Source organism: Corvus hawaiiensis, chromosome 12, assembly GCF_020740725.1.
Source record: "Corvus hawaiiensis isolate bCorHaw1 chromosome 12, bCorHaw1.pri.cur, whole genome shotgun sequence".
In the NCBI taxonomy this organism is placed as follows: Eukaryota; Metazoa; Chordata; class Aves; order Passeriformes; family Corvidae; genus Corvus; species Corvus hawaiiensis.
The window spans coordinates 16,514,936-16,540,675 of NC_063224.1; the positions used below are offsets into that span (position 1 = coordinate 16,514,936).

Genomic DNA, 25,740 nt, shown 5'->3' on the forward strand with positions numbered 1-25,740 from the left:
CATAGGCCCCATCTTATGAGATACATGTCCTTTAATTCACTGCACTGTCCTGACAGTGTCTTCAGATACAAGGAACCTACAGGGTACAGTTATTCATGTCCATGGATGTGATATTCTGCCAGAAGTAAATAAATAATGCAGTCTAAACTTGTCTGTGTAACAGATCTATGCCTCAAAGCCAACAATTTCACCTGAAGTATGAAATGTACACTGATCCAATTCCTGTCTTCCTGTCCTGACATAAGAAAACATGGCACAAAACCACAGTACCAGAAGTAACAACTCAGGAGAAATAAATTAAAATGATGAAGATGAAAATGCTACAGAAAAGACCAAAGTTAGAGGACAGAGCAGAATCACAGGGACACTTACTGATTTAGCAAAACTGAAGAAGCTTTTTGTCTCCCCAGTAACCATGTTAGATGAACCTGTAAAAGATGAGCACATTCATACACAGCTTATGACAAGCTACAGCAGACCATTTAGTACATGTAAAATCATCTCTATGATTAATATTTAAGAAAAAAACATGCCCAGGTTTAAAAGAAATACTTATACTTTGAATAACAAAGAATAAATAACAAAGAGGCCAAGGCAACTGAGCCCTCCAGGCTTATAGGAATTCTGAGATGACACTGACAATCTATCCAATCTCCCAAAGCCAGGGACAGGTTAAGTGCTGTTGGGCATCTTCCCACAGATACAGCAATCCCTTCAGCTGTCCCTTCCTACAGGAGCTTTCCCCACACAGCAGGGCAGCCTGGCAGAACTGCAGGGGAGATGTGTCTGCTCTGTGTGGGGAGCAGTCCACAATCAGGAGTGGAAATTTGTGAACAGAAGCCTGGGCTTGGATTCCTCAGAGTCTTGTCAAATAAACCCAACAGCATTCTTCCTGAAATTGTCCTTCAAGCTTCCCTCTCACAAAAACTCTATTGCAGTTTCCTTGGACACACAATGATTCCCACAATGAGAGATCCAAACCTTCTCCCGTGCTTCTCCTGTATCACCCAATGATGTTTAACAATCTGAAATGTATGTTCAGTTTCAATTTTGGATTTCCTTTTCTAAATTTTTTTTAAAAGAGTTTCTTTGTATTACTGTTTGTATCTCAATAAATTAGTCCATGCTCAGCTTCATTAAAATCCTTGATTGGAAATTATTGAACTCAGAAAGCATAACATGTCAATCACCAGTTCTGGAAGTGGAGGCATGGATGATTTTAAGCTCTGCAAAGCTTTAGTTTTGAAATATGTACCTGCTTTTTTCCACTCACCATATAAAATGTAAGTCCCAAGTGGTTTGAGAAGACTGAGGCCTTTCCCAGTATTTTCTCCACAAAGACAGTCCAAAACAATATCTACTCCATCTGTTGAGATTCTAAAAAGCAAGGAAAAAACTCTGCAGTAAGATACACAAGGCTGCTCAGGCTGATTGTTAACAAAATATCAACATTTTCCAGGTACTGTAGGAAGGACTCTAAGGCTGAGACTCTGACTCTGTGAAAACTTTACCCTCATCAAAAGACATTTCAGACTCATTCAGTGGCACAGTGCAAGTTTTTCAGGCGAGCCAACCCACACCTCTTAGGCTTTAAAGAGGGGGAAAACCATCTTGTTCTCCCTTTTTCAGGGCTTTTAGTAAAATTGTATTATCAAAAGACAGGCAACAGATACAAAGTTCTTTTTTGACTGAATGCAAATGTCAGAGAATGTTTGGGAGTTGTTTTTTTGCCAATGAATACTATAGAGAAAAAGGATACTTTTCTAATCTAATATTATTTTTCTGACTTTGTAAGGAAACAGATCTTCTCATCCTAGTTTCTTTTCAGACCAAATGATTTGTAAAGTTATTTACAGTCTTCTTCCTCAGATGTTTTATCAACTAGATATCAGCAAAGAGTTAAATTAAGCATAAAGAGAACTCACCAAGAGCTAGAAATCCAGCAAAAGGGTTACAATCAGGCCATATAAAAGGAAGCAGAAAGTATTTATACTGTTTCAATAAACATTTTGCATATTTATAACTTTCCAACCTCTCTGTCAATGCAATATCAATATGATGCTGACAAAGAAAAAAAATACGCCAAATATCCTGACTTAGGGGAGAGGCAAAGATTTATGGCTTGAAATGCATCTTTCTGTTTCCTCACAAAACAAAGGTGAGACCCAGACATCCAGTGGTTACAAACAGCAGCAAAACCAGACAACTTTGCTCCTTGGTACTGCTGCCACATGTGGGGCAATAAATTGTTTTTACTCAGGCCACTGGATGAGTCCTCAATGTAAAGGAATAAAAATTTTACAGTGAAACAGCTTTTGGAGGCTTCCCTGGTTGAAGCAATTCCTCATCCCCTAGGTACATTTCCACATTCCTAACACCTCTTATGGGTTTTTTTTGGTTTGTTTTCATTTGCTTGGAGTTTTGGGTGTTGCTTTTGTTTGGTTTGGTTTTTTGAGCTTCCTCCCTGCTGAAAGCTTTTCCCTGGAATGCCCCAGTCACCTGCAATAAAGCAGGTTCCTACTACTCTGCTGTCTTCATCATAGCTCCATCCTTTTCTGCTCACAGACTTTTAAGAAACGAACACTTTAAGCAGAACACAGTACACAGCTAATATCCATCAAACCAAACAACTCCAGCATTCCCCTTGCTGCCGCTGCCAAAAGACAATCTGTCAAAACAGCATTCTCAGAATTACTGCTGAAGGTTTATTAAAAATCTTTTCAATGCAAACTGAGAATGGAAGGATCTGAGAAACAAATCAGAGCACTGGCATATTCTATAGGGTGCCACTTCTGTCTTGCAATCAGGACTATTCATTGAGCTGATATTAAACACCTCTGGGCCAGGAAAGAAGCACAAACTAGCTTGCTACATCCATGTTCTAGCTCTTGTACCCACCCTAATCTCTCCTGCAATACCAGCCTGCACTGCTATCAGCTCAGACAGAAGTTCTGCCACCTGCACCAACACCAGTATCAACAGTTAGACAAACTGAAAACCAAAGTATTTGAAAGCACATAAACAGAAACACACATGATGACTTCAAAAGGCAACAGGATGATTTTAATCTGAATGCAAACAAACAAAATCTAAGGCTCTGAAATTAAAGCAGACATCATGTGTTCTGATATCAATCCCTGGCAAAGGATAAAAACCCAGGCAGATAAAAGCACACCAGAGAACTCCAAAACCTGGATACTTTACAAATCCACTGAAAATATCTTATTTAGTGCATTACAGTGAGCAAATATGTATGCAAATGAAGGCAAAGTACATCCTTCTGTTAAGACTTTTAGTTTCTTTCACTTAATTTACTTTGCTCACAACAGATGTCCAAGTAGGTACATGGATTGAAAAATCTTATGCTGTTCATCAAGACATAGGGAGATGCTTGCTATCCTGTCCCTAGTGGACAGATGGAATAACTGGACTAAACTACAGCTCCCAAACTCACAAATGTAGTCTCTTTCCATAAATATGATCAGCCTGGTGCCTTTCACAGTGTTTTGCCAGATACTATACAGACCTTACTCAGGAAAATACAAGATTACCTTTTTACTTCTTGAACATAGTCTGCATTCCTGTCAAACAGGTGAGTTACCGAGTTTTTGATTGCTTCATGTTTGAAAGATGAAGCTGTTCCAAAAACAGTAACATTGGGAATGGTTGAACAGAGCTGAGCAACAGCTTGACCCTGCAAACACATTATTATGTTAGTTCACTGACATGGAAATTGGTTGACAAAGTTTGCAGCTGCCAATTCACTCATGACACAGCAAAACCAAGACCAAACATGTGCAAGCACTTCCCAAACGAGTTTATTTCCACTGAAATGCAGTTCAACCACAGGAAAAAAGACACCTAAATCACAAGGATATTCTGAAGACAAAGCAGTCCTAATAAAGAAGGTCTAGTCTTCCATTCCTAAGGGATCATGTCTCCTTATGGCTTCAGGAGGAGACAGCAAGTTGCTATAACAAATGCTGCATAATAAAGAAACTCTGCTTTACCTCTTATTGATAACAATAGTTATTAATGATTATTCAAAATGCAGGAATAGACCCCAGTCACACTAACAGGTCTGCTTAGGCAGGGCCCCAGGCTCAAAACTGACCAACAGCAAAGGGGATAAAGCTTAGAGCACGTCCAGGAAAATCATTCTCCCTCCTGGTCTGGGCAGGAATCCAGTGGGGTCCATCAGATGCTATGTCAGCCTTTAGGCAGGACCTGGGACATTGAAGAATTTGTGCAATTAGATGTCTGTACTTCGAATTTCCAGTTTTGGGTCCCAGAAGGCCGTAAGTGCATTTTAACCTCTAATTTCATGAGGTGGAGAGTAAGGAAGCACTGCCTAACAGCTGAGCCACCTAGATTTCAAAAAACATCCCAGCAGGTCATCTTTCTACCACCCTAGGTTTTGTTTTACTCTTAACACACAAAAGGAAAACAGACTTTTGGTAGCCACACCCTACCTCTTCTTGCACCCACATTATTCTACTGGAGCCAGCACAGTTACATGGATATACCCAGAAGTTAAAAAAATGGCACTGTCATTCTAAAAAAGAAAGTCAGATGGAATTCAGCAGGATCTTACTTACATCTACAGCCCAAAGATTGTCATTTGTAAACTGTATGCATGACTAGTAAAATCACCCAGGGATAAACACATTTCTGTTCACTCCAACCAGAAACTCTGATTATTAGTTGCACTAATAATACAGTAATTAGCACTTGAGTTTTATTCAGAGCAGGATAATTAGCTAACCCTGCATACCCTGGGGATCTTGGCATCCTCATGTATTCTGCTGAACGTAACTCCAAGCAGAACACCACCAGAGAGGGCAAGTGTAGCATTTAAGTAAAATGAAGGCCTTGTTGCCTTTGTAAAATTATGGCTCAGGCCTGTTACTTTGGCTAGAGAAGGACTGTGAGAAAAGTCCGTGAGAAGAAAAACAATTAGTTTTTACCCATGAGAATGTAGTATCATCAGAAGCATGAAAGTTAAACAATGGAAGGAGAAAAACAGCAACATATGTTATTTTTCTGAATGCTTGAATGCCTATGCCATAGGTAGCCAATGGTAGTATGTTGTGGTTAATAATAGCCAGTGAGTCTGCTGTAGTAGTTTATCCGCCAGTGAATCTGTAACACGAATGGTAACATACAAAAGGTGTATAAAAGAGGCTGCTTTGTTCAATAAATGGCTTTTTGGCCCTTGAAAGAGGCACTGTCTGTGTGTGTTGTGACTGCCCCAACAGTGACAGGCAAGGATATTATTTATGTATGGAGGCACCCAGGAATTTCAGACTGGTTTCCTACTGGGTTAGTCAGCAAACGCCTGCACAGCAAGGCACAGCTTAGGTGATCCTTTAGACAGGCAAACAGACACAGAAAAGAGAGCAAGAGAGGGCATCATTCTCATTCCTACTTTGCAGAGGAGGGATGGAACACACCACAGCAAATTGAACAGCTTGTCCAACAGCTCAGAGAAGCTCACAGCAGGACACAGGTACCAGTGCTTACTCCTAGCATGGTAAATCCAACTCCATACCTCTTCTTTTTAAAACTATCCACCATTTTCCTTGGTTGGAATCCCTAATCTCTCAAAAATCATAGGAAAATCCACTCCAGAGGGGCCACATCTCACAAGATGTAAGGTTTTCAGAGAGCAGAAAATGTTCCACTCTACTTATATTTCAATTCTCTATTACTTACCTTCTCATTCTAAACCACTCCCAGATTTTAGCCTCCACAAATAATGTAATATAAAATTACAAGAAAAAAAATTGGGGATTTTGCATCTGTTCTTTTCTTAGTAATTTTCCCAAGCAATCCTCTTTTCTCACTTTCTGTGTCTCACAGAAACCCAACACTCACAGTGATTTAGATAAATCAGTATTTTATAATGCATGGCAGTTGAATGAAATTCTGACATTATTGATCTATTCTCTAATTAGTTTTCTGCATTTTCAATCTAACTTGGGAAGATGAGGGGTAGTGAATATATCCTGAATCAAAACCACTGAATGTTTAAAAGGTCAAATATTCAAGAAGAAAGCATGCTGATTTTTATCCTGCAGAAGACGATTAACATTTAGCAAACTGACAGTCAGATGAATAGGAGAAATGCACAAAACCATCAGGATGTGAATAACCTATTTTCCTCCTGACTCAAACTCGTTAGTACACCTCTCCCTCCCCCCAGAGATAAGCTTATCTAAAATCCCAGATCAGCTGGGAATACTTTCCAGCTTTCTGTAGATATTTGAAGCCTAAACCTGACTCATATGACCAGTACTTTTATAATTAGATGAAGTATTTTGAAGCAATTCCACAAAACAGCCTTCTAAAGTTTTCTGAAATCTTAATTTGAAGTTGACTCTTATTTCTGTGCAAAGTATTTTTAGCAGCTGTATCAGGAATCTAGGAATAAAGGCTGATATTGGACTTTTCACACTTTCCCCACCAAAACAGGAGAACTGAACTCGACCTATGAACTCAACCATTTCCCTAATTTCTGTGGAATTCAGCTAAGCTCTATAACAGCATTGTGGCTATGAAAGTCACTCTTAAGTCTCCTTTCTAATCCCTCAAATCATGTAGCTGCCTCTGGATTAGTTGCCAGTGTTTAGAGGGTTACACGTTTTAGTTGCAAGTACTGAGCCCCAGTGTTCAGAAGATCCAGGGTTCACAAAAGAAGCATCCACAAAGGGTTTTGCTGCTGGATGGAGGAGCATCCTCCTCCCAGGGCAGCTGAGGAGTCCATGCTGGCTCCCGTGCCCCTGCACGCTCCCACCACGGGCACGCCAGCCCTGCTCTGTGGTAAACAGGGACAAGAGGGTTTTCTGTCTCCTCCCTGCCCAGGCAAAACCACATCAACTCTGCTACCAGCCTTCACTGGCTTTGGAAGCAAGAACCATGTTAGCAGAAATAGTGTATGAACTCCAAAACCTTCCAAGAAGGTGCTAAATTACACAAGCATGGGTTGAAAAATATTCTTCACATACCTAATTTTCTGTATACAATGCCAATTTCTACATGTAAGTACTGACCAGATTCTTGCTTTCTGAACCTAGGAAAATGAATAAGTTTAAATGGCAAAAAATAATTATTACTCGGACAATTAATTTTACCTTTAATGGAATTTAGCAGTCTTTGGGAATAAAAAATAATCAGGTGATTCACTGAAGGGATAGACATGGTTACAAATTATTCCCTTGAAGCAGAATTGATCTCCTTTAATATATTCATATATTTTATACACTACTTATCACAGAATCATAGAGTCATTATGGTTGGAAAAGACCCCTAAGACCATCAAGTCCAGCCACCAACTCAGCACCATCACCATGTTTTATCACTAAGTTGTGTCCTCAAGTGCCACATCCACACATTTTTTTGAACGTTTCCAGTGAGGCAGAACATCATGTGGTGAAACCTCAGAGAAATTAATGGCTTGGATTACATAGTTTAGATTAAAGAAATTAATAGCTTGTGGAATGAAGGATGTCTGCTAATGCTGGATGTGTCTCCAGCTTCACAGTCTGCTTGATGGATTCCTTTTCAAGGTATCCTGTCAATTCATAAAACCAGTATGTTGAACCTAATCTATGCATATGATTATTATAGAAATTAATATAAATTTATATCCTTACAGTAGTTTTAGATCCGCCAAAAAAAAAAAAAAAAATTGAGATTTCTTCACATTCCATTGCTTTAAAACCCATGTCTAAGCCTGCAGGATTGGAACCTTCTCATACTGAGATAATCACCTAAAAGAATGGAAAAGTTGTTTTCTAGGAAGTAACAATGAAATTGACTGTTCTGTGCATTTAAACAATTTCAAAGAAAAAAAAGTCATTGATATTTGAAAGTCAATATAGAAAGCATGAATAGAACGAAACTTACTAATCTAATTAACTTGTTAACACAAACAGTTCTGGATGAAATATAAATAAGGTGTACAAGTGAGTGGCTTTCCAAAAGAGTCTGACCTGATGCCTGATGTGTCAGCTCCACACTGAATTACAGCAGCTATGAGGCAGAATCTTCTCAAGAAGAAAAGTATCTTTTTTGCTATTATATAAACTGAGGACAGCCTGATAGCAGGAGAGAATAAACCATGTAAAAGATACCACCCTGCAAAACTACATCAGTAAAGAATTACCATTTCTATGATATATTTCTGCAGCCCAAAGGTGCTACAGCATTTTTAAAAATAGCATTCAGACTTTATCTTGCACAAGAAACTTGTCTGGAACCAAACGTGAGAAGAATCCAAATTCCAAAATGCTGTGATTCCACATAACCATACCTGAAAGTGGTGTGAAGTACTCAAAACACAGCACGAAAACTGCAAGGGGAATCATCTACTGATCTCGTGGCATCAGGAAAACTCTTCTCTGGTGTTAGGTGAAGTCTGATACACAACATTTCATCTCCTGAAGGCCTCATTTTCCCAATTACAGCAAAGGAAATTGGAAACCAAACACTAGGGTGAACATGCAGAGTGCACAAACTAAAATGTGATTATTGGACAAGCATAAGGCAGCATCTGCTACACTCAGTGCACCACAAATGAGTTTTGGAGTGGAGGGAAGGGAAAAGTGACCCTGAGATAACGATCTCTCTCACCCTCAAAACATTTTCTGCAACAATTAGCAGGGTGTGTTTTTCTTGCCCCTTTGCAAAATTGTGCAGCTGAGCTGCATCAAAAACTCAGGGCTGAAATCTCCATCTGGCACAAATCCTCTGCAGTTCAGTGGAACTATGACAATGTACCCAAGCAAAACCTATCCAGAGGAAACAAACTCCACCCGGAAAGGCAGAACAGCCAAGGGAGAGCTGAGCACTGCCTGTGACCTGGCTCTGCAGGTGACCTGGGGACAGGACATGTCCTCTGGGGAGTGCAGGGCTGTGAGAGGCAGAGAGAAAGTCCTTCAAAGGCTGCAGCTTGCTTTGGTCAGGGAAATCGCTTTCTGTGCATGGCTCGCTGGGCTTTTGTGTTTGATTAACAGATCATGCTCTGAGGCAGTGTCTGGAAATGGGCTTGGCTGTGGCACCAGGACTCTGCAGTGCTGCTGAGGGAGAGAGCACATCCACTGCTTCAGAAGAAGCATGCACCAGCAGCTCAGCCTCCACTGCCCTGCCTGGCTTGAACAGCTTGGTACTTACAGCAGCCTAGACTTGGTTACACAGTGTGTGAGCTGATTTATTCCCTTCCTTGGCTGCTGCAGATGAAACTAGAGGAAAGCACTTCATCAAACACAGAGCAGCTGTGAACTCCTAATATGAAAAGAGCAAGTGCTCTTTTCCAAGGTACCAAGTAAAGGTGTCAGCAAAGTGGGCTGGATTAGTGCCATGGCACAGTGTGCTGGCCAGGACCATCCAAGAGAAGAGCCAGTTCTAATTAGTCACATTCAAGGAGTTCTGACTCAAACACAGGAGTGCTATTTCATGTGCTCCTCCCTGCTAAGTGCAGACAGAGCAGCCTACCCATACAATATTTGAAAGGATCACAAATGCTGTGAGACCTATTTTAACAGGATCTGGCTTTCGTACCATCTTACTGCTGCTGTGCTCCCTAACAGCTCAGAGCCCAGGAAACACATCCTCATCTGCCTGGAGCAGGACCTGCCTGGAGGATGACCCAGGAAACAGACATCAAACCTTACAAAAACAGGGTATGACCAAACAAACCTGCTTTCAGCCTGAAAAATACAGGCCAAGGAGAGATTTCATGATGAGCTTGTTGTACCCATAAACACATACATATCCTACCACAAAGATCTGAAAGAAGTGCCTCAAGAGGAAAGAGGAGCTATTTTAATTAATGGACAACACCAGCAGAGGAAAAAAGATACATTAACTGGCCATAAATAAAGTCTGAAAAGCTTTCTCACAGAGCAAGACAGAGTAGAGAGATTCTGAGTGGATAAACACACAGATATTTTTTCAAGAAGAAATTAGATTGTTCTCTTGAAAGGGTTCCTATATGCTGTCTGTGATAGCAGGTGACTAGATTCACTAAGAAATGCCAGTTCTTTGTCAGACAAAATATCACCACTTCGGTGATTCAGCAGGGAACACATCCTCAAATATTTGCAATGTATGCAGGGGAGACACAATAAAAAAGAGGGTTCCTGCCAAGCAGTAACAAATCCTGCCAGGATGGCCTAGATCTGTTGCCAAGTCAGATTTACCCTTCAAATTTGAACATGAGAACTGCATCTGTAACTTACTCTGCTTGCACTTCCTCTGCTGCTGAGCCTGAAAGGGAAGGTCAGACAACAGCTCCAGGAGAAGCAATCAATGCTCCTGCATGGAAGGCAGCTTATTTTTAGCATCTGCAAGATCAAAATGCTAAAGAATTGGCTTATAATTCTGCCTTGAGTCTGAGGGGTTAAGTGATGAGACTGGTGTTTACAAAAACCTGGTAAATAACCAAAGCTTTGTGCTCTAAATATTCAGAATAGGAAGTACATGAGGAACAAACAAATAAGCAAATGGGCATAATGGCTCTTTCTCAAAAATATAAAGGCCTGCAGGAATTAATTTTCCAGGCAGATATCACAGAAATAGGGACTGGATTTATTGAAGCTCAAGAAGAAAGGATAAGGTTTTTTCCCTTTTTTATTTAATATAACAGTCCTGTATTTATACTAATTCAACAGTTTACATTCATAATTTTAAGCAAAACTTTATAATCTCATCCATGCCTGTGCTGTGACTTGCACTGAATGCACTGACTTAGTCTTCATTTTAAAGAACTAATTGAGTTGCCTCTTAGAGCAGACCAGTCCCAGCAGGGTGCACACTACTGCTCAGTTTTCTCAGGGTATTTTCTTCAGTCACCACTTTGCTTCACTTTAAAGAGATCTAGGAGTATATATGTGAAGGAAGCTACTCTTCCATTGCCTTACAGTCATTTCAAACCACAGTGTTTCACAGTTAAGATAAACCAATATATGTCCTACAGTAAGTCTCATGTTCTTGCAGAGTCATCATTTTGAGCATTAATGTCTGCTGATGTTATGGCTTTCTCCCTATTTTAGCAATCAGTTCAGAAGGACACAAACATTTCCATCGCTTTAAGCATTTAAACTCGATTTGTATTAGACAATTATATTTTTTTGTTAATTACTGAACTGCCCTGCTATTCAATTTAACAGTTTAATCAGAAGTCCTAATTGTCCTGCCAAGCAGAGGCCTGAAAGGGAGCAAATGGCAACCTTGTTAGAATCTCAGTCAGCAGCAGGATTTAAAAAGTATTCATCTCTTGTCAAAGCCTGAGGGAACCATGGAATGCAGCTGTGAGCCTGCCTGTTCTGTGCTTTCTGGGAAGGCTCCTGAAATTTCTTCAGCCTCCTTCACTGTCCAGGGTGAGAGCTGAGAGTCGGTCTGTCTTAACAGCCCCTGTCCCAAGGAGGAAAAAAGAGACAGGAAAGCCAAAGCAGTCCCCTTTCCAAGCAATCAAAATCAACAAGCTGGCCCTATGAAAACCAAATGTCATCTCTCCTTCCAATCCCCCCTTGTAAGCATTGCAGCAGCTCCTCTTCTGAGGGAAGGGTACAATGTACCAGGTGTCAGCAGCAGAGTTTGTGGGTGTCCACCTCTCTCCTGGTTCAGGGACACAAAGTGCTTCCCTACAAGTGGCCACGTCTCCTTCCCTGACCAGGGAAGATGGCACGATGCCCTGACCTCTCCAGGGAGTGGGTGGCAGGGAAGGCACTCATTTGGTATATGGAACTTGATTCAAGTCTGTAACACAGAGACAGGTGTGTGAGACATTTTTCAAGACAAGTCAACTTGGTATATTTCCTTTTTCTCTCCCTAATCTTCTGATGTCCCCTGGAACTTCTGGAATAAATAAACTGACTTATCTAAAGCAACCTGTCAGACATTAAAGGATACTGTTCCCTACTAATCACACTCCAGGCACAGATGGAAAGACAATTGCTATAGTTACCTCACTACCAAAAACATCTACCAACAAAAAGAAGGCCACATAAATAAACTGAGATAATACACAAGAGTAAAAGTCCTTGACTCCATTTATTGTAAAAGCTGCAGGATCTTCCTAAACAGGACTGAGTAGCCAGAACAAAGAACCTAACAAACATTTTTGAAGCAACAAGTTCTTTTTCATAAACTGCCTGAAGCAGCTAAAATAATGATCTTGCATAATGAGAAATGAACAATTAGAAACTTCTAGTCCCACAGGGAGCCTATTGTCTCATGAAAGTGTTCTGGAATTTCTCTGACATTTAGAAACAAACTGGACAGATTTCCCACTTGCTGAAAGCGGGGAAGGGCATTCTATCTATTAAAGCAACAGCACAAAAATAGATCTTCTTATAGCCGCTTCAGTGACAGTTTTCTGTTCATTAACAAAGATCTTTGTGAGAATGATTTGTTTGATTGAAACGGTCAGATTTCTCAAAGGATTAACAGACAGATTATTAAGGTAACACAGACCCTTCTGAAATCTTTATGCCTGCTTAGTAGAAAGAACAAAAAATCCATGCATCTTCAGAGTGGTATTTTACCTCAAAAACCTATCAAGCAATGGGAAAATTTCCAATTCTTGCTCTCCGTGTTCTTCCCTTACAAGGAACAAGGGACTGTGTGAGGCCCTGGGACAATGATCAGCATCCTGGCTTGCAGGCTGGCCAGCCCTTTCATCACATGGTCTCCCTCTCATTTACAGTTCCCCCGGGATCCTACACAGCCCTTCGTCACTTACTGGCCAGCCTGGCTGCTCTTCTTGCATGCCTGGTCTTTTCCTTGGAAACTCTGGTTTATTTAACTGCTTAGCAAGTGATGGATCTGATTTCTCCTTGTTCTCCTGGCAGCCAAGCAGGATCCATCCTTCCCTTAGCTTCTCTCAGAGAAGGTTCTGAGCAGCCACAGCAGAGGACCAGCCAAAAGCTGCCCACTGAACAGCTGGGATGACAGAGGAAGCCAGCAGCTCCTTCCAGGAACAGCCCAGCACAGAAACCGGGCACTAGAGCAGAAGATACGTGAGAGCTGACATTAACAAAGCATGACAAGAAAAGAAGAAGGAAGTAACAGAGGCAACTGAGGTCAGAAAGAGCAAGAAACACAGAAATCTTAAAAAGGAGGAGTTCATTTTCTCTAGATACACAGGTATGTGCAGGATTGCTTTGGGGCTAATTCTGTATGCCCACTGCCAGGTGGGCAAATGGCCTTAGAGCTACAGCTGAGACTTTGATTCCTGTAGGATATTCCCCTGAATGTGTGGCCTCATGTTGCTTTAACAGCCCTGAATTCCACACGAAGAGATTTCCCACTACAGAACAATAGTCAGCCATAACACTCGGGGCTGTGCTGTGCCAGAGCATAATACGATTATAAATTCCGTTCATTTACACGAGTATTCCAATAGGACCAACCCTTTACTGCCAGTGGGATTATGGTTAGCTAAAAATACCTTGTACAGGGAACTCATGAATTTATTCCACTGATTACAGCCTTCATTTATATGAGAATCCGAAAGAAGGTCTAAGGGTACAGAATTAAGGATGGCATGTTTGGGGCTGCCCACCAGACCTCAGTAGAAAACAGAACATTAATTTAGCATAAATAAGCCATAACAAGAACACAGAAAAGGTACTCTAGTTTCAAAGGCTGGTATCTGCTAATGGCTCAGCTCGAAAAATCTGTCTTATGAAAAAGGACTGCATAATTTCAAATGTAAACAAACTTCCCAGTCAATATCTTAATATTCTGCACAAAACTTTAATATTTTTCAAAGGATAGAGATTTTCCTAAAAGATACTTCAAGGAACTGGTAACACAAAATCCCAACTCTTTATTTCACTGTGTGGCCTGGTATTCCCATAAACTCATCCTTTGCCCGTGCCACACAATGCCTCCGCAGGAATGATCCAAACTGTAACATGCAGCAGCCACCACTGGCTCCAATTTAGAATTTGTACCTTTTCCTCAGGGTTCACATGAGAATTTTTCACTGCCTTCAGTCCATCTACAACACAGGGGAAAAAGAAATCTTTCACAGTGAAAGCATCACACACACTCACATGTTGTATGTGCACGTGTATTCCAAGAGGGACGAGTACTGTATGGAGGATTAGGGTTACCTACAAAGACCTTGTGCAGGGAGCTTATTTATTCCTTTCACTACACCCTTCTTTAACATAAAAGTACAACATGTGTAAGTTCAGGAATGCAGTAGTTGGGACAACACTTGATCCTTGATCTGCTGACAACCAATTAGGGGATATTTCGTGAGGTTTTTTCAGAGTTTAGTGTCACAACATTTTTATTTCACCAAGAGCTCCTGCCAGCTATTCACATCAGCATTTGGATGGGAAAGCAGATGCAGTTCCTCCCAGTGCAATCCCTCACACACAGGGATATCAAATCAAACTGCAGGTTCTGGCTCATTTCAGCAATCAAGACACATCAGACTCCTTCAGTTACTCAGTGACAGGAAAGCAACAAAAGTTCCAACTTACCACCCCACCTCCTGCCGAGTGTACCAGCACAGACATGCCTTCTCTCAGGTTAGCAACCTCAAAGAGCATCATGTAGGCAGTTACAAAGTTCATGGGAAATGCAGCAGCTTCAGAAAAATTCATGTCATCTGGGATCTTGTAGACAAATTCTACTGGGGTACACACTACTTCAGCCCAGGCATTGTAGTTCACAAAAGCCATGACTCTGTCTCCAATCTACAAACAAGGAAGAAAACAACGTTGAGGATCTGACTGCAACTGAGACTGTAGAGAGCAACCTGCAATACCTGCAAGTCCTGTTCAAGGTGTGGGTCACCGGCTGACTGGGAGGAAAATGGTGCTCCACATCTTTGGCAAAATAGCAGTTAAGCTGCTCAGCTTTGGGCTTTTACCATTTTTAATGTAACAAAAATAACCAAAAGAAGTTAAAGCCACCTCTTCTTCTTCTATTTTTTTTTTTGCTACACTCTTGTCTGATAGAGCAGTCTGTATCATCACTAATACAGATCATCTTTTGCTAGCAGAGCTCTCACATACCAAAGGTAAACAATGAAAACAGCATTCTTCTTACTAATAACCAGGAATTTTGCTTAAAGATAAAGAAATGAGGGGAAAAGGTTATAATTATATTGATGAGAAGCATGCAATAAAGAAAATTATATCCAGGATAATTTTCATTTTGTTTTCTCAATCCTCACACTAATTTAGAGCCACCTTTCCTCTCTGTGGAGTGAGAAGGGGAGGCCTTGTACTCTGGAAGATGGAGCACATGAAAGGGTTGCAAAAGCTCTCATTCAGAAGATAACACCATCTGTATCCACTCTCTGTTTTTATTATCCTATTAACTGATTCTACCAGGACATATCCATGATTGTAATCTCCACAGCCATGCATCAGAGCAGAATTTGATTCTACAGCTTCAAATAAGCTGCCTTAAACATCAAAAATATACCTTTGGATTTCAAGGCACTGTTAAATCTGCAAAGTGAATTTGACAGGATTTAAAGGAGCAATGAAATATTACCTTAAATGCAACATTTCTCTACTCAGTTTCTTCTGAAAATACATGGTAGCGAAAGAGTAATTCACTATGGAGATATAAAGGCTTTCTGTAAATATTAGGTATAGTTGGCTGCTCCTAGGAACCTTTCAGAGGTCCGGCACATCAAGCTCATATGTTTGTATATGGCCTTCATTGCAGCTTCAGGTTTTTAAATCAGAGATACTGACTCTTCTCAGATGGACAAGAGTAACAACAAGGCACAGCCAGACTTGTAAAGCAATGCTCACCTTCAGCCCTGGAACCGGGCTGCTGGGTCTGCAAGGGACAGCCACACCGAGCAAATGTTTGGCCAGTGTGTATTAAAATCTTCACAGGCACAACTCTTAAAAACTCTCAATAATTGCTTGCCACCAGCAACCCCATGGCATCTTTTACCTTGCTTCAGACCCTTTGTCTTTCTGGAATACACCAACCAAAATAACATCCTTAACCACAAAAGGAGCTCTTCAATGGAGCCACAGGATAAGACAGGGATAGCATCAAACTCCAGGTCTTTGTGTTTTAACTAACAGCAGCTGTCCCTCTAGAATAACTTTGCTTATCTGCCTGATACTCTCACATTCTACTAATACTCTCTAATGCTTTAGAAACTACAGGTATGGAGTAAAGCACAACACTTTTGCCTTCAGGCAAACGTTTACAGCACAAGCACATTTTGGTCTCCTGAGTGCTTGTCACCGCTTTGGCTTTGGGATATTGCAGGTTTGCTCAAAGCTAAGATGCTGCTGACAGTTCTGAAGGATTTGTCTCTTTTTAGAATGAGAATGCTGAAACAGAGCTGTCATTCCAATTTCACTGAAATGCCTCCTCCTTTTGAAAAACATTCAAATTAACAATGCCTCACTGGTAATCACTCTGTGGTTCCCTTTTGCTCTTAGAGAAGCATCTAAAATAGAAAGTCTGCTAGGATTAACTAGTGCAGATGTTAATATGCCCTATATTCTTGCCATAAATCATAAATGATTACCGAAAAGAATGCAGAGAAGTCTCTCTTGGTGATTCCCAAGGGACTTCTTGGTAACAGTAGGTACCACATCTTACCAGACACTATTCAGAGCCTAGTCAGATTAGACCTCACTTCTTGGAAATCATCCCCAAAACTGGAGAGAGATCAGGCCTGATACAGCTGTCATCATCAGAAACCAGCTTTTTCTTTTAATGGGAGAAGGAATAGGCATTACACGTATTTTAGGAGGGCTTGAACTGGAAGAGCTCTACCCAGGGAAAGAAGGTCAGAAGATAGAGGGTGCAATCTCTGCCGTTGCTGTGGGCAGAGGTAACAACAGATGACAAGGAGACACCAAGAGATCTGGTGTGCTCCTGTTCTGTGCAAGAATTCCTTAAAGAAACCAACAAAACATTCTTCCGTCATCCTCGTGGCACGTTCTCCTGCTGATGGATTCATTCCCATGCACAGCTGTCATTCTGAGTGTGGACCCTTTTCTAGATCACTCACAAACACAACCAGGCCTATGCAGATTATATACAAAAAATGAAATACTATGGCTTGTTTCAATTGCAGGGAGTACACCAGTGCACAAACGTGCTCCCCAGTCAGAACAAAGACGTCACTTTAAAAGAGGCACCGTATATCAGTCAGGTGCAGTGTTATTCAAACAAGCACCATATGCTGTAGCCTCACAATGCCCTTTAAAAATAGCAACAACTTTAAAAATGAGAGTGCTGATCTAGAGCAGAGGCTTTCTGTACTCCTTTCAGAGAATATTCTTTGATATGGAGCACAGCTATGAAGTACAGATACTAGAGCAGAACTACTGAAGCAGCAAAGGTTTTCAAACAGCAAAATTATAATTCAGTTATTGTTTGTAACAAATACATTGAAAGATTACAACTTGTTTCAAGGCAGAAATGAGGCAGGAAGGGAACTGAGAGAAATCCCCTAAGAAGATCTCATCACTGAAACCATAGTTGAAACTAAACTGGCCATTATCTTCATTCCACTGACAAATTTTAGCTTTTCAAGAAGGGAAAAATGTTATCTTTAAATAAAAATATTTATATTTATTTATACCTTCTTAAGATCCAGATATAATAAGAATTCAGAAAATTTGATTACCTTTTGACATGACTGATTGCAAATAACTAAGACAGGATTGACATGATTAGCTCAGGATTTATTTCCAAAATTTTTAACCTACTTAGGCAATAAAATTAAAGTTTGCAGTGAATATAGACATTTAATATCAATAATGGAATAGGAGGCAGGACAAAATGCTGTTTGTATGCAATAAGAGATACCAAAGAGCCCATAACCACTTATGAAAGCTTTATTATATACATCAACTATTTGTCATTCATCACATCCTGTCAGGTGAAATAGATGCTTTTCTGGAGAAATCAAAATAAGTCCTATATCCAGAATCAGGATAATTTAATCTGCACCTCATTAATGCACACAGTTTTAAGAAGCAATGCTGATTGTAAACAGGGCTCTCCTTATCTCGAGATCAAAAGCTGGAACTAGAATCAGCAGCACCTGGGCTTTGAGGAAAAGAGCAGTGATTACAGCAAACATGGCCAAGAAAAGAAACTTAATAAGTTAACTTAATTTCTTTCATTTTATTAAAGGACATCAGTCCTGCTTTCCAGTTCCTATTTAGCCATCAGGATGTGCACATGGCACAAGTGACTTTTCAGGAAGGATTTGAAGGAGATGACAGTGGTCAATTCAGAAACTAATTCAAGAGGTCATTCTCATGCTTGGGAAGCAACAAGGAAAAATTGACCTTTTAGATCTCAACAGGGTGGTGAAGGGTGCTGTCACCAGCAGAGCAGAAAGGATTAGAAACTGGTGATTATTTATATGAGACTTATAACTCTCACTTTGAAAATAAAAAATACTACCTCAAATCCTTTCACAGTGTCTCCAAGAGCTTCTACAATTCCAGAACATTCAAACCCAGGAACAAGTGGCGTCTTAGGAGGGTTGTCGATATTCCCCTGCCGCACCATCAGATCAATAAAGTTCAAACCACTGTAAAACACAGGAAAAAATAAAATCAAGACTATTACCACAGATCAAAGTAGAGAAGGAAAACTTGACCCGAGTGATGGGACAGCCAGAAAACTCCAGGGCAGCATTAAAAAGCTGGGCTCTGCAGGGTAACAGGGGCCCAGCAGACATTCCCACTCTTGGGCAGAGGGTACACGTGCCCAGCAACCAGAGCTGCCAGCAGCCCCGAGCTTACTGGACTGCTGAGCAGGCACCCAGGACAGTTAAAAATTCAATACAGCAAAACATTGACATTTCTAAGAATGCATTACCAACTGGCAAACAAACCCAGGTCAATTTAGGAAGAAAAACCCCAAGCCTCACACATTATAGGTATTTTGGGCTAGGAGCTACATGATCTAACTGTCCTAACCTTTGATGTGACCCCAGGAATGCATCTTGTGTTTTTCTCAGGCAGGAGTCCAAACTCTGGCATGAACTTACTAAGTACCAGATAGGGTCTTGTTCTAAAGCTTTTCTTTCCTGGATCATGTTTGTACATTTTTGCAGAAGTTATTAAGGTCTTTGAAGTCCTCAGGTTTGCTGCTCAGAAAAAAATATAGGTCTTTCCCCATAGTGTCAGCTTTGCAAAAATCCTAAAGCACTTTTGCATTGTGTTTTGTATGCTATCCAATTTTATTAAGGAAAATTTTGTGGTTTTCCAGGCAGCCACAAAAAAAAGAAAAAAAAGAAAAAAAAAAGAAGAAAAAAAGAAGAAAAAAAGAAGAAAAAAAAGAAAAGGCACCGCTTATCTACTATGTGCATATATTGATTACTGGCCTTAATGCCATAGTTAAAACTTTAAAACTCCTAACTAGCTGAAAACCTCTTCATCATTAATCCATCGTTCCAAAACACAGCCCTGTTTTTATGGTTAGTCAAGTAGGCAGCCAGTCCTACTCACACATGTGATACCAGCAACTGCTTGGATACGTCACATTACTGATGTGCACAAGGATTTATGAGATGGAGCCTTAGTCAGATACTAATCAAGACACAGACAGACTGAACAGACCCAACAAATTAAAAGGTAGAGTAGACACACAGCCCTAACACGAAGACAACATGGCATTCATGGGATGTAGGTCACTGGGGAGGGGGAAGGAAATCCCACCAAATGTAAGCATTCATAATTGTGGCGGAGGGTTTAAGAGCAACCTGAATGCACAACTTTCACCATGCTCCTACACAAAGCTTATAATATCAACCATATGGAAGGTTAGGAGAGGTTTTCTCACAGTTAAGTTGGAAAATTATTTTCGAAAGGTCACTTCTTATCCAGTGGGTAAGACCACTTCCTACCATAATGTCAATAATGAAAGAGAAATCCCAAATAGCAAAATGCCTGCAAGGCAGTCATTGTTTCGGGAAGAGGAACAAACAAACAGACAAAAAATTCCAAAACATACCACAAACCCAGGAACCCTACAGCACTGATGGTGGCAACCACTATCTGTGTGCATCACCTTCAACAACAGTTTTTAAAATACATCTTTCCCCACTGCAAGCATTTTACAAGAAGTTAACTTTTCCCTACATTTCTGCAAGAACAGGCAGGAAACACTGTGATGTCATAACAAGTAGGCAAGAAGGAGACAGGTGAATATGCAAAGGCCATTGCTCTTGCTAATGACAATGATCACAAATAGATTCCTTCTCATGAAGTAACTTGTCAGACAGTTTTTGAAAAGGCACATGTTCAGTTCTGCATCTAATGACATAATACTGGCAGCTCAGCTCTGTCCTAATTCCATTCTTTATCCCCAATGAAGGGCAGCAAAATTATATTGAGAGTTCATCTCTATTAAAGTAAACCTACAAGATTTCACACTAGAACAGGTGTGATAAGGGAAGAAAAAACACTACACATGGTATGTAATAATCAAGTCTCATGTTCTTATCAATTTAATTACTAGTTGAAACATGGAGTGTTGACCCGGCTTTCCAATAATTTCTAGTCATTTTACAGAGAGTTTCTTCTTCATTCACTTAATCTGTCATCTCATACATTCCTACATGTTGTCATATCCCTAGTACTCATATACATGTATTTATTCCTATTCTTCTCCACTTTCAAGGAAGGACAGAAGTTTTATTTTACCTGAGAAATTTGAACACCAGTAGATCTGAAAGCATGATTATGTTTTATTTGTCAACTCAGCCATTTTTTTTTCCTTAGAATAACCTGGAGGGCCTAAAGACAGATGGCTAGTTTTGTAACTACATCCAAGACACCCAAGTCTTTCCTTGGGATTCAATCAACAGCAGACTGTTGGAAAAGTTTGGTTGCACAGAACATCACAAGAAAATACGTTTCATGAAGAGTGGTGGTTTTAGAAATTAAGCACAGTTTATTTCTTGTACCAGGGCAATCCAGCACAGCCTGTTCGAAAGTGACTCCTGAACTTTAGGTAAGGGCATATATGCAGCAGGAGAAGTGTAAATGCAAAGCAATCCAGTGACAAAAAGTAGGCAGTGTATTTTTAATCCTAAATCAAGAGCTGGATGCAAATGAAGATAGGGAAGGATATGAATTACCAAGAACAATACACTGACACAGGAGCTCTGCGAGAACCTCCCTGTGATGGAGCAAGGATGTCTCTGTGACCTGCACAGGCTGGATTAACTGTGCATCACTGGAGGCAGAGTTTATCAAATACGGAAGTGTCCTTGAATCTGAATCTGACTTTCTGAGTCTACAGTGCTCTACCGTAACACCAGGTACTTTAGAGGGCCTTGAATGTTATTTTTTGTACTTATGGTTTAGTTTTGCTGCATTTTTATTTCCCTTTTTTTACATATGGAAAGCAACAGTCAGCTTGTTGTTCCTTGCTCCATCCCACACACTCAAGGATGCCCAATACCTTCCATTGCAAAATCCCAAATCATGCAGACCACTCTATGACACTTTGGTTTGGAGAGGTGCTGCTTTTGGTCTGTCTTTCTTATTTCGCAGTAAAACTCCACTGAAATTAATTACTGAAATTAATAAAATGCAAATATAAGTCAAGAGCAAATATAAGGAGTACTGAGTTTTGCATTCTCAAAATCCTTCCTCTTAACCCGAGCCAGCAAACTGCCCAATTTTTAAATTAAAAAACAGAAAACCCCATATATCTAGATCTATATCTGTATCTATAGATATAAAGGAAAGGTTTAAAGTTATCAGGTCTCACGCTTTTTATCCAGAAACACCAACACTATATGAGCAAGGCTGCCTTTAGGAGCAACACTGATTCTCTGTCCACTACGCTGTTACACTTAGAATTTCTTTTATCTGCTCCAGTCTTTTAAAGTGCTGTTGTCTCACAGTCACAGTCAGAAGGGTCACTTCTGCCTCATTCCTCATGATGCACATGTACAGCAGCACAAGGAAGAAATAATTATAAGAGAGAAAAGAACAATAGAGGGATGTAATTATAAGACACCATTGCTTATTCACACAACCTGTCTGAAATACGGCTTCCGTTCGTTCTAGCTACTTGTCTCATCTTTTAAACAGTATGTATCCCAACATTCTGCTGCCTGCAAATTACAATACAAACAAATACAGGAATTTCAACTGCTTCATCATTATCAATCAAATATTATTTCAGGAAATATGAAGAAGCTGTGACTCAGCTTGGACATCGATGGCTGTTCCATTTCTTAGTCACTGAATGAGGCTAACACATGACTCATCTCAGCTGACACATTTTCAATTGGATCACTGATATTCCAGACCTTCAAAAGAATTATTCATCTGGCTTAGTGCTAATAGCAACATAGCTTCCATCTCCTCCATTTCTGGTACCATACTACGAAGTGTATGTATATGACTTAATGGGTCTAGACATATGATTCAATTGGTTTTACCCCCAGGGAATTCAGAGACCACACAGAACTTGCACTGCTACTGGTGTATACTATTTATCAAGCATGTGCATATCCTTCTTAAAATAAAGATTATTTTTCTCCATCAATTTGTCGATTCAAATAATAATAATAATCTCTAGGGGCAGTCAACTACAAAACTGATTCAACTGATAACATGACTTGTAAGAAGTATTGATGACTGGAGCAACCCATCTTGGGTGTGTTCAGCACTGCCTGCATCACCACGTGCACGCTGCCCTGGGCAGAGCCAACACCTTTCTCATCCGGTCTCCCGAGTCCATCATCATCCCAATCAATCTTCTGCATTTACAGGCTTGGGTCAAAAAGATCAGCAAACTGATTTTGCCTTGCCTGGAAGCACACTTTGGTGACCTGGTCACATTTCAGCCCTATGGCCATTTCCAGTGAGGAATGACAAGCAGATGCTACCCAGCCTGCAGGCTCCTCCAGCGTGAAGGGAAGCTCCCAAAACACACGAGGCATTGTGCAACCTGGCAGTTAACTGTGGAGCAGCTGAGCAGTCTGCTGATGTCAAACAGCACGCATGCAACTCACACAGCTCTACTGATACTGCAGCCCTGGAGAGCAGCTGCAGCTGTGGCTGCACAATTCTATTTTATAGCCAAGTGTTCTTGTGCAGGTAGCTTGCTGTTTGTGATACATATGCAGCTACTGGTTTCATGAAAGTGGAATTTATACAGGTACTGGAAAATGCTGTAAATCCCTGACACATTTCTAGGAATATATCCATGTGCTAATAATATTTTTAGTTTTGCATGTTAACTTTTGTTAAGCCAATGGCTGAAAAAAAAATCACTCAGGGAACAAAACGGACTGTTCTCAAATGGAAATACAGCCCTGCTTGATAGCAAAATGAGCTGCCCAACAGCTACTATGCTACCATCAGTTCTATTCACTTAGCACAGAATTTCTTGCATTTCCCATTGTGACTAGTAGAGAGGAAAAAAACCCAACACCAAACGTGAATGCAAAAAATCCCAGCCCATTATTTATTAGTACTCATTCAGATTGATGGATATCCCTATTTTTCATAGGCAACACCTTGGAAGGGGGAATACTCACATGGGTCCCAAACCTTATGAGCACCATTAAGAACAGGATGGAAAGCACAGCATCTGAACAGGTCAAGAGACTCAGCTACATCAACCTATCAGGATATTCCAAGATCTGAAGCAGATCCACTGATACATGATTCAAAACAAGCTCACTGCCCCCTTTCAGTAACAGTTTTAACACAAGTTACTTCTTAAGTAAACAACTTGGCCTTCGCCTTCCAGAAGCTCCATGTTTTCACATAGCAGAAAAGGACAACAGAAGATAAATCCCTGCCTAGGCAAAATTAATTCAGTCTTTGGTAAATATCAAGTTGTGTAGTAAGATCCTAATGTGGCTTCTGTCACTCAAAAAAATTAATCCTATTTTCATGAAGGAACATGTGCACTACGAACCAGCAATCTAGGAAGAACAATCTGCTCCGATTGTCTGGGAATACGAAAAAAAAGCCATCTAGGAAAGCTTGTTTCAGGATGCTGCCATACTGTAGCCACTTGTCACCTGAACACAGGGACTAAAACTGGGAAGTTATCCCGAGCTCTGGCCACGCTGCCACACCAGCTCCGAGGAAAAAGGATGCTGACTTAAGTAAGCGATTCCCAGGAGAAAAACAACAGCCAGTGTCAGACGGGAAAGAGGTGCTGAGCAACACGCACAAGCTGGCACCCACATTTCTCAAAGAAACCCAAACCCTGAACGCAGTTGCCCAGGCTTTCCCCCCCCCCCCTTCCTCTCAGCTGGTACCATGAAATACCACTGACAATTTTCTTCCCTTCGCATCCGCTGCCGAGCGCACACAAACCCCGCTGCCCACCCCGGACCGGGGCTGCTCGGAGCTCAGCGCTGAGCCGGGGGTCCCGGCGCCCGCGGGGAAGGGACGGGGCGGCGGCGGCTGCCGGGAGCGGGGCTCCCCCGCGGGGAAGCCACAGGTGAGGGAAGTCGGCGCAAGAGCCGGGGGCTGCGGGGCTCGCACGCTCCGAGCACACGGCCGCCCGGCCGCAGGGCACCCGCGGGACCCCGCACCCCGCCCGCGCCGCCGCCCCCCGCGGGAAGGAGAGGGCGAGGGGCGATACTGGACCAGGCTTTGACGCGGATCTTCAGCTCGCCCTCCTGCGGCTCCGGCATGGCTTTCTTGGACACGCGGAGCTTGTTGAGCCCCCCGAAGGCGGACAGCACCACGGCTCGCATCTCCTTGGCGTCCCCGGCGCGCAGGCTGCCGCCCGCGCCGCCCTCGGCCGCTTCCCTGCCGCCCTCCTTCTCGATCATCTGCTCCGTCTCCTCGGCTCGCTGCGCTCCCTCCTTGGCCATGGCGGGGCTGCGGCGGCTCCCGCGGTGCCGCCGTGCGAGGCCGGTGCCGCCGCGTGGAATGGCCGCGGAGCCGCCGGGCCCGCCCGCCGCACTGCACCGGCTGCGCAGCGCCCTCCGCCCCGCGCCGCCCCCGCCGGGCCCGGGCAGCGCCCGCAGCGGCCCCCGGCACAGAATCACAGAGCCAGGCCGGCTGGAAGGACCTCTGAGATCACAGAGTCCAACCTGTGACGCATCCCCACCTTGTCAGCCAGACCATGGCACCGAGTGCCACGTCCAGTCCTTAAACACCTCCAGGGATGGGGACTTCGCTACCTCCCCGGTCAGTCCATTCCAATGTCTAATCACCGTTCTGTAAAGAAATTCTTCCAAATGTCCAACCTCAACTTTTCCTGGAGCAGCTTTAGTAAGTCCTGTCACTTGCTACCTGGGAGAAGAGCCCGATCCTCACCTGGCTCCACCCTCCTTTCAGGTAGTTGTGGAGAGCGATAAGGTCACCCCTGAGTCTCTTCTTCTCCAGGCTGAATAGCCCCACTGTCACCTTAGGCCAGCACAGAGCCCAAAGCCCGCTGAGTTGAGTGTGAGGCCAGGCTGTCTGTTTGGACCAGCCACCCTCTGTGCCCCAGAGCTCATGGCATCGCGGATTAAATCCCCACTCGAGATACCCCGTCTTGATCCTCACTGGGGAGCCCAGTGTGCAAAGTCACACCTTCCGTGTTCCTTGTCCTGAAGGAAGCTCGGGGCCAGCTCAGTGAGCACTTAGTGTCAGAAGAACCATGCAGGCGGACAGTTGTCTCATGACTGACACACACCTTTGCAGCAAGAAACACAAGCTTGAGAGTCTGCTGTAGAGCACTTCTATATATATACAACAGATCTTTACCTGGTGATCGGTGCTGGTCTTTGCT

General features: G+C 42.0%; 1 protein-coding gene across 1 annotated transcript in view; it reads right to left on the bottom strand.

Moving 5' to 3' along the window:
- Window positions 1–24,913, bottom strand: part of VAT1L (vesicle amine transport 1 like) — a 56,573-nt gene extending 31,660 nt beyond the window's left edge. Inside the window, exons 1-6 of the mRNA XM_048316638.1 lie at window positions 24,606–24,913; window positions 18,430–18,559; window positions 14,502–14,717; window positions 3,552–3,694; window positions 1,274–1,377; window positions 373–428 (exon numbers count right to left, since the gene is read on the bottom strand). Coding sequence (XP_048172595.1) covers window positions 373–428; window positions 1,274–1,377; window positions 3,552–3,694; window positions 14,502–14,717; window positions 18,430–18,559; window positions 24,606–24,835 — 879 coding nt within the window. The 5' untranslated portion in view covers window positions 24,836–24,913. The remainder of the gene's footprint in view (window positions 1–372; window positions 429–1,273; window positions 1,378–3,551; window positions 3,695–14,501; window positions 14,718–18,429; window positions 18,560–24,605) is intronic.
- Window positions 24,914–25,740: the final 827 nt, after the last annotated feature.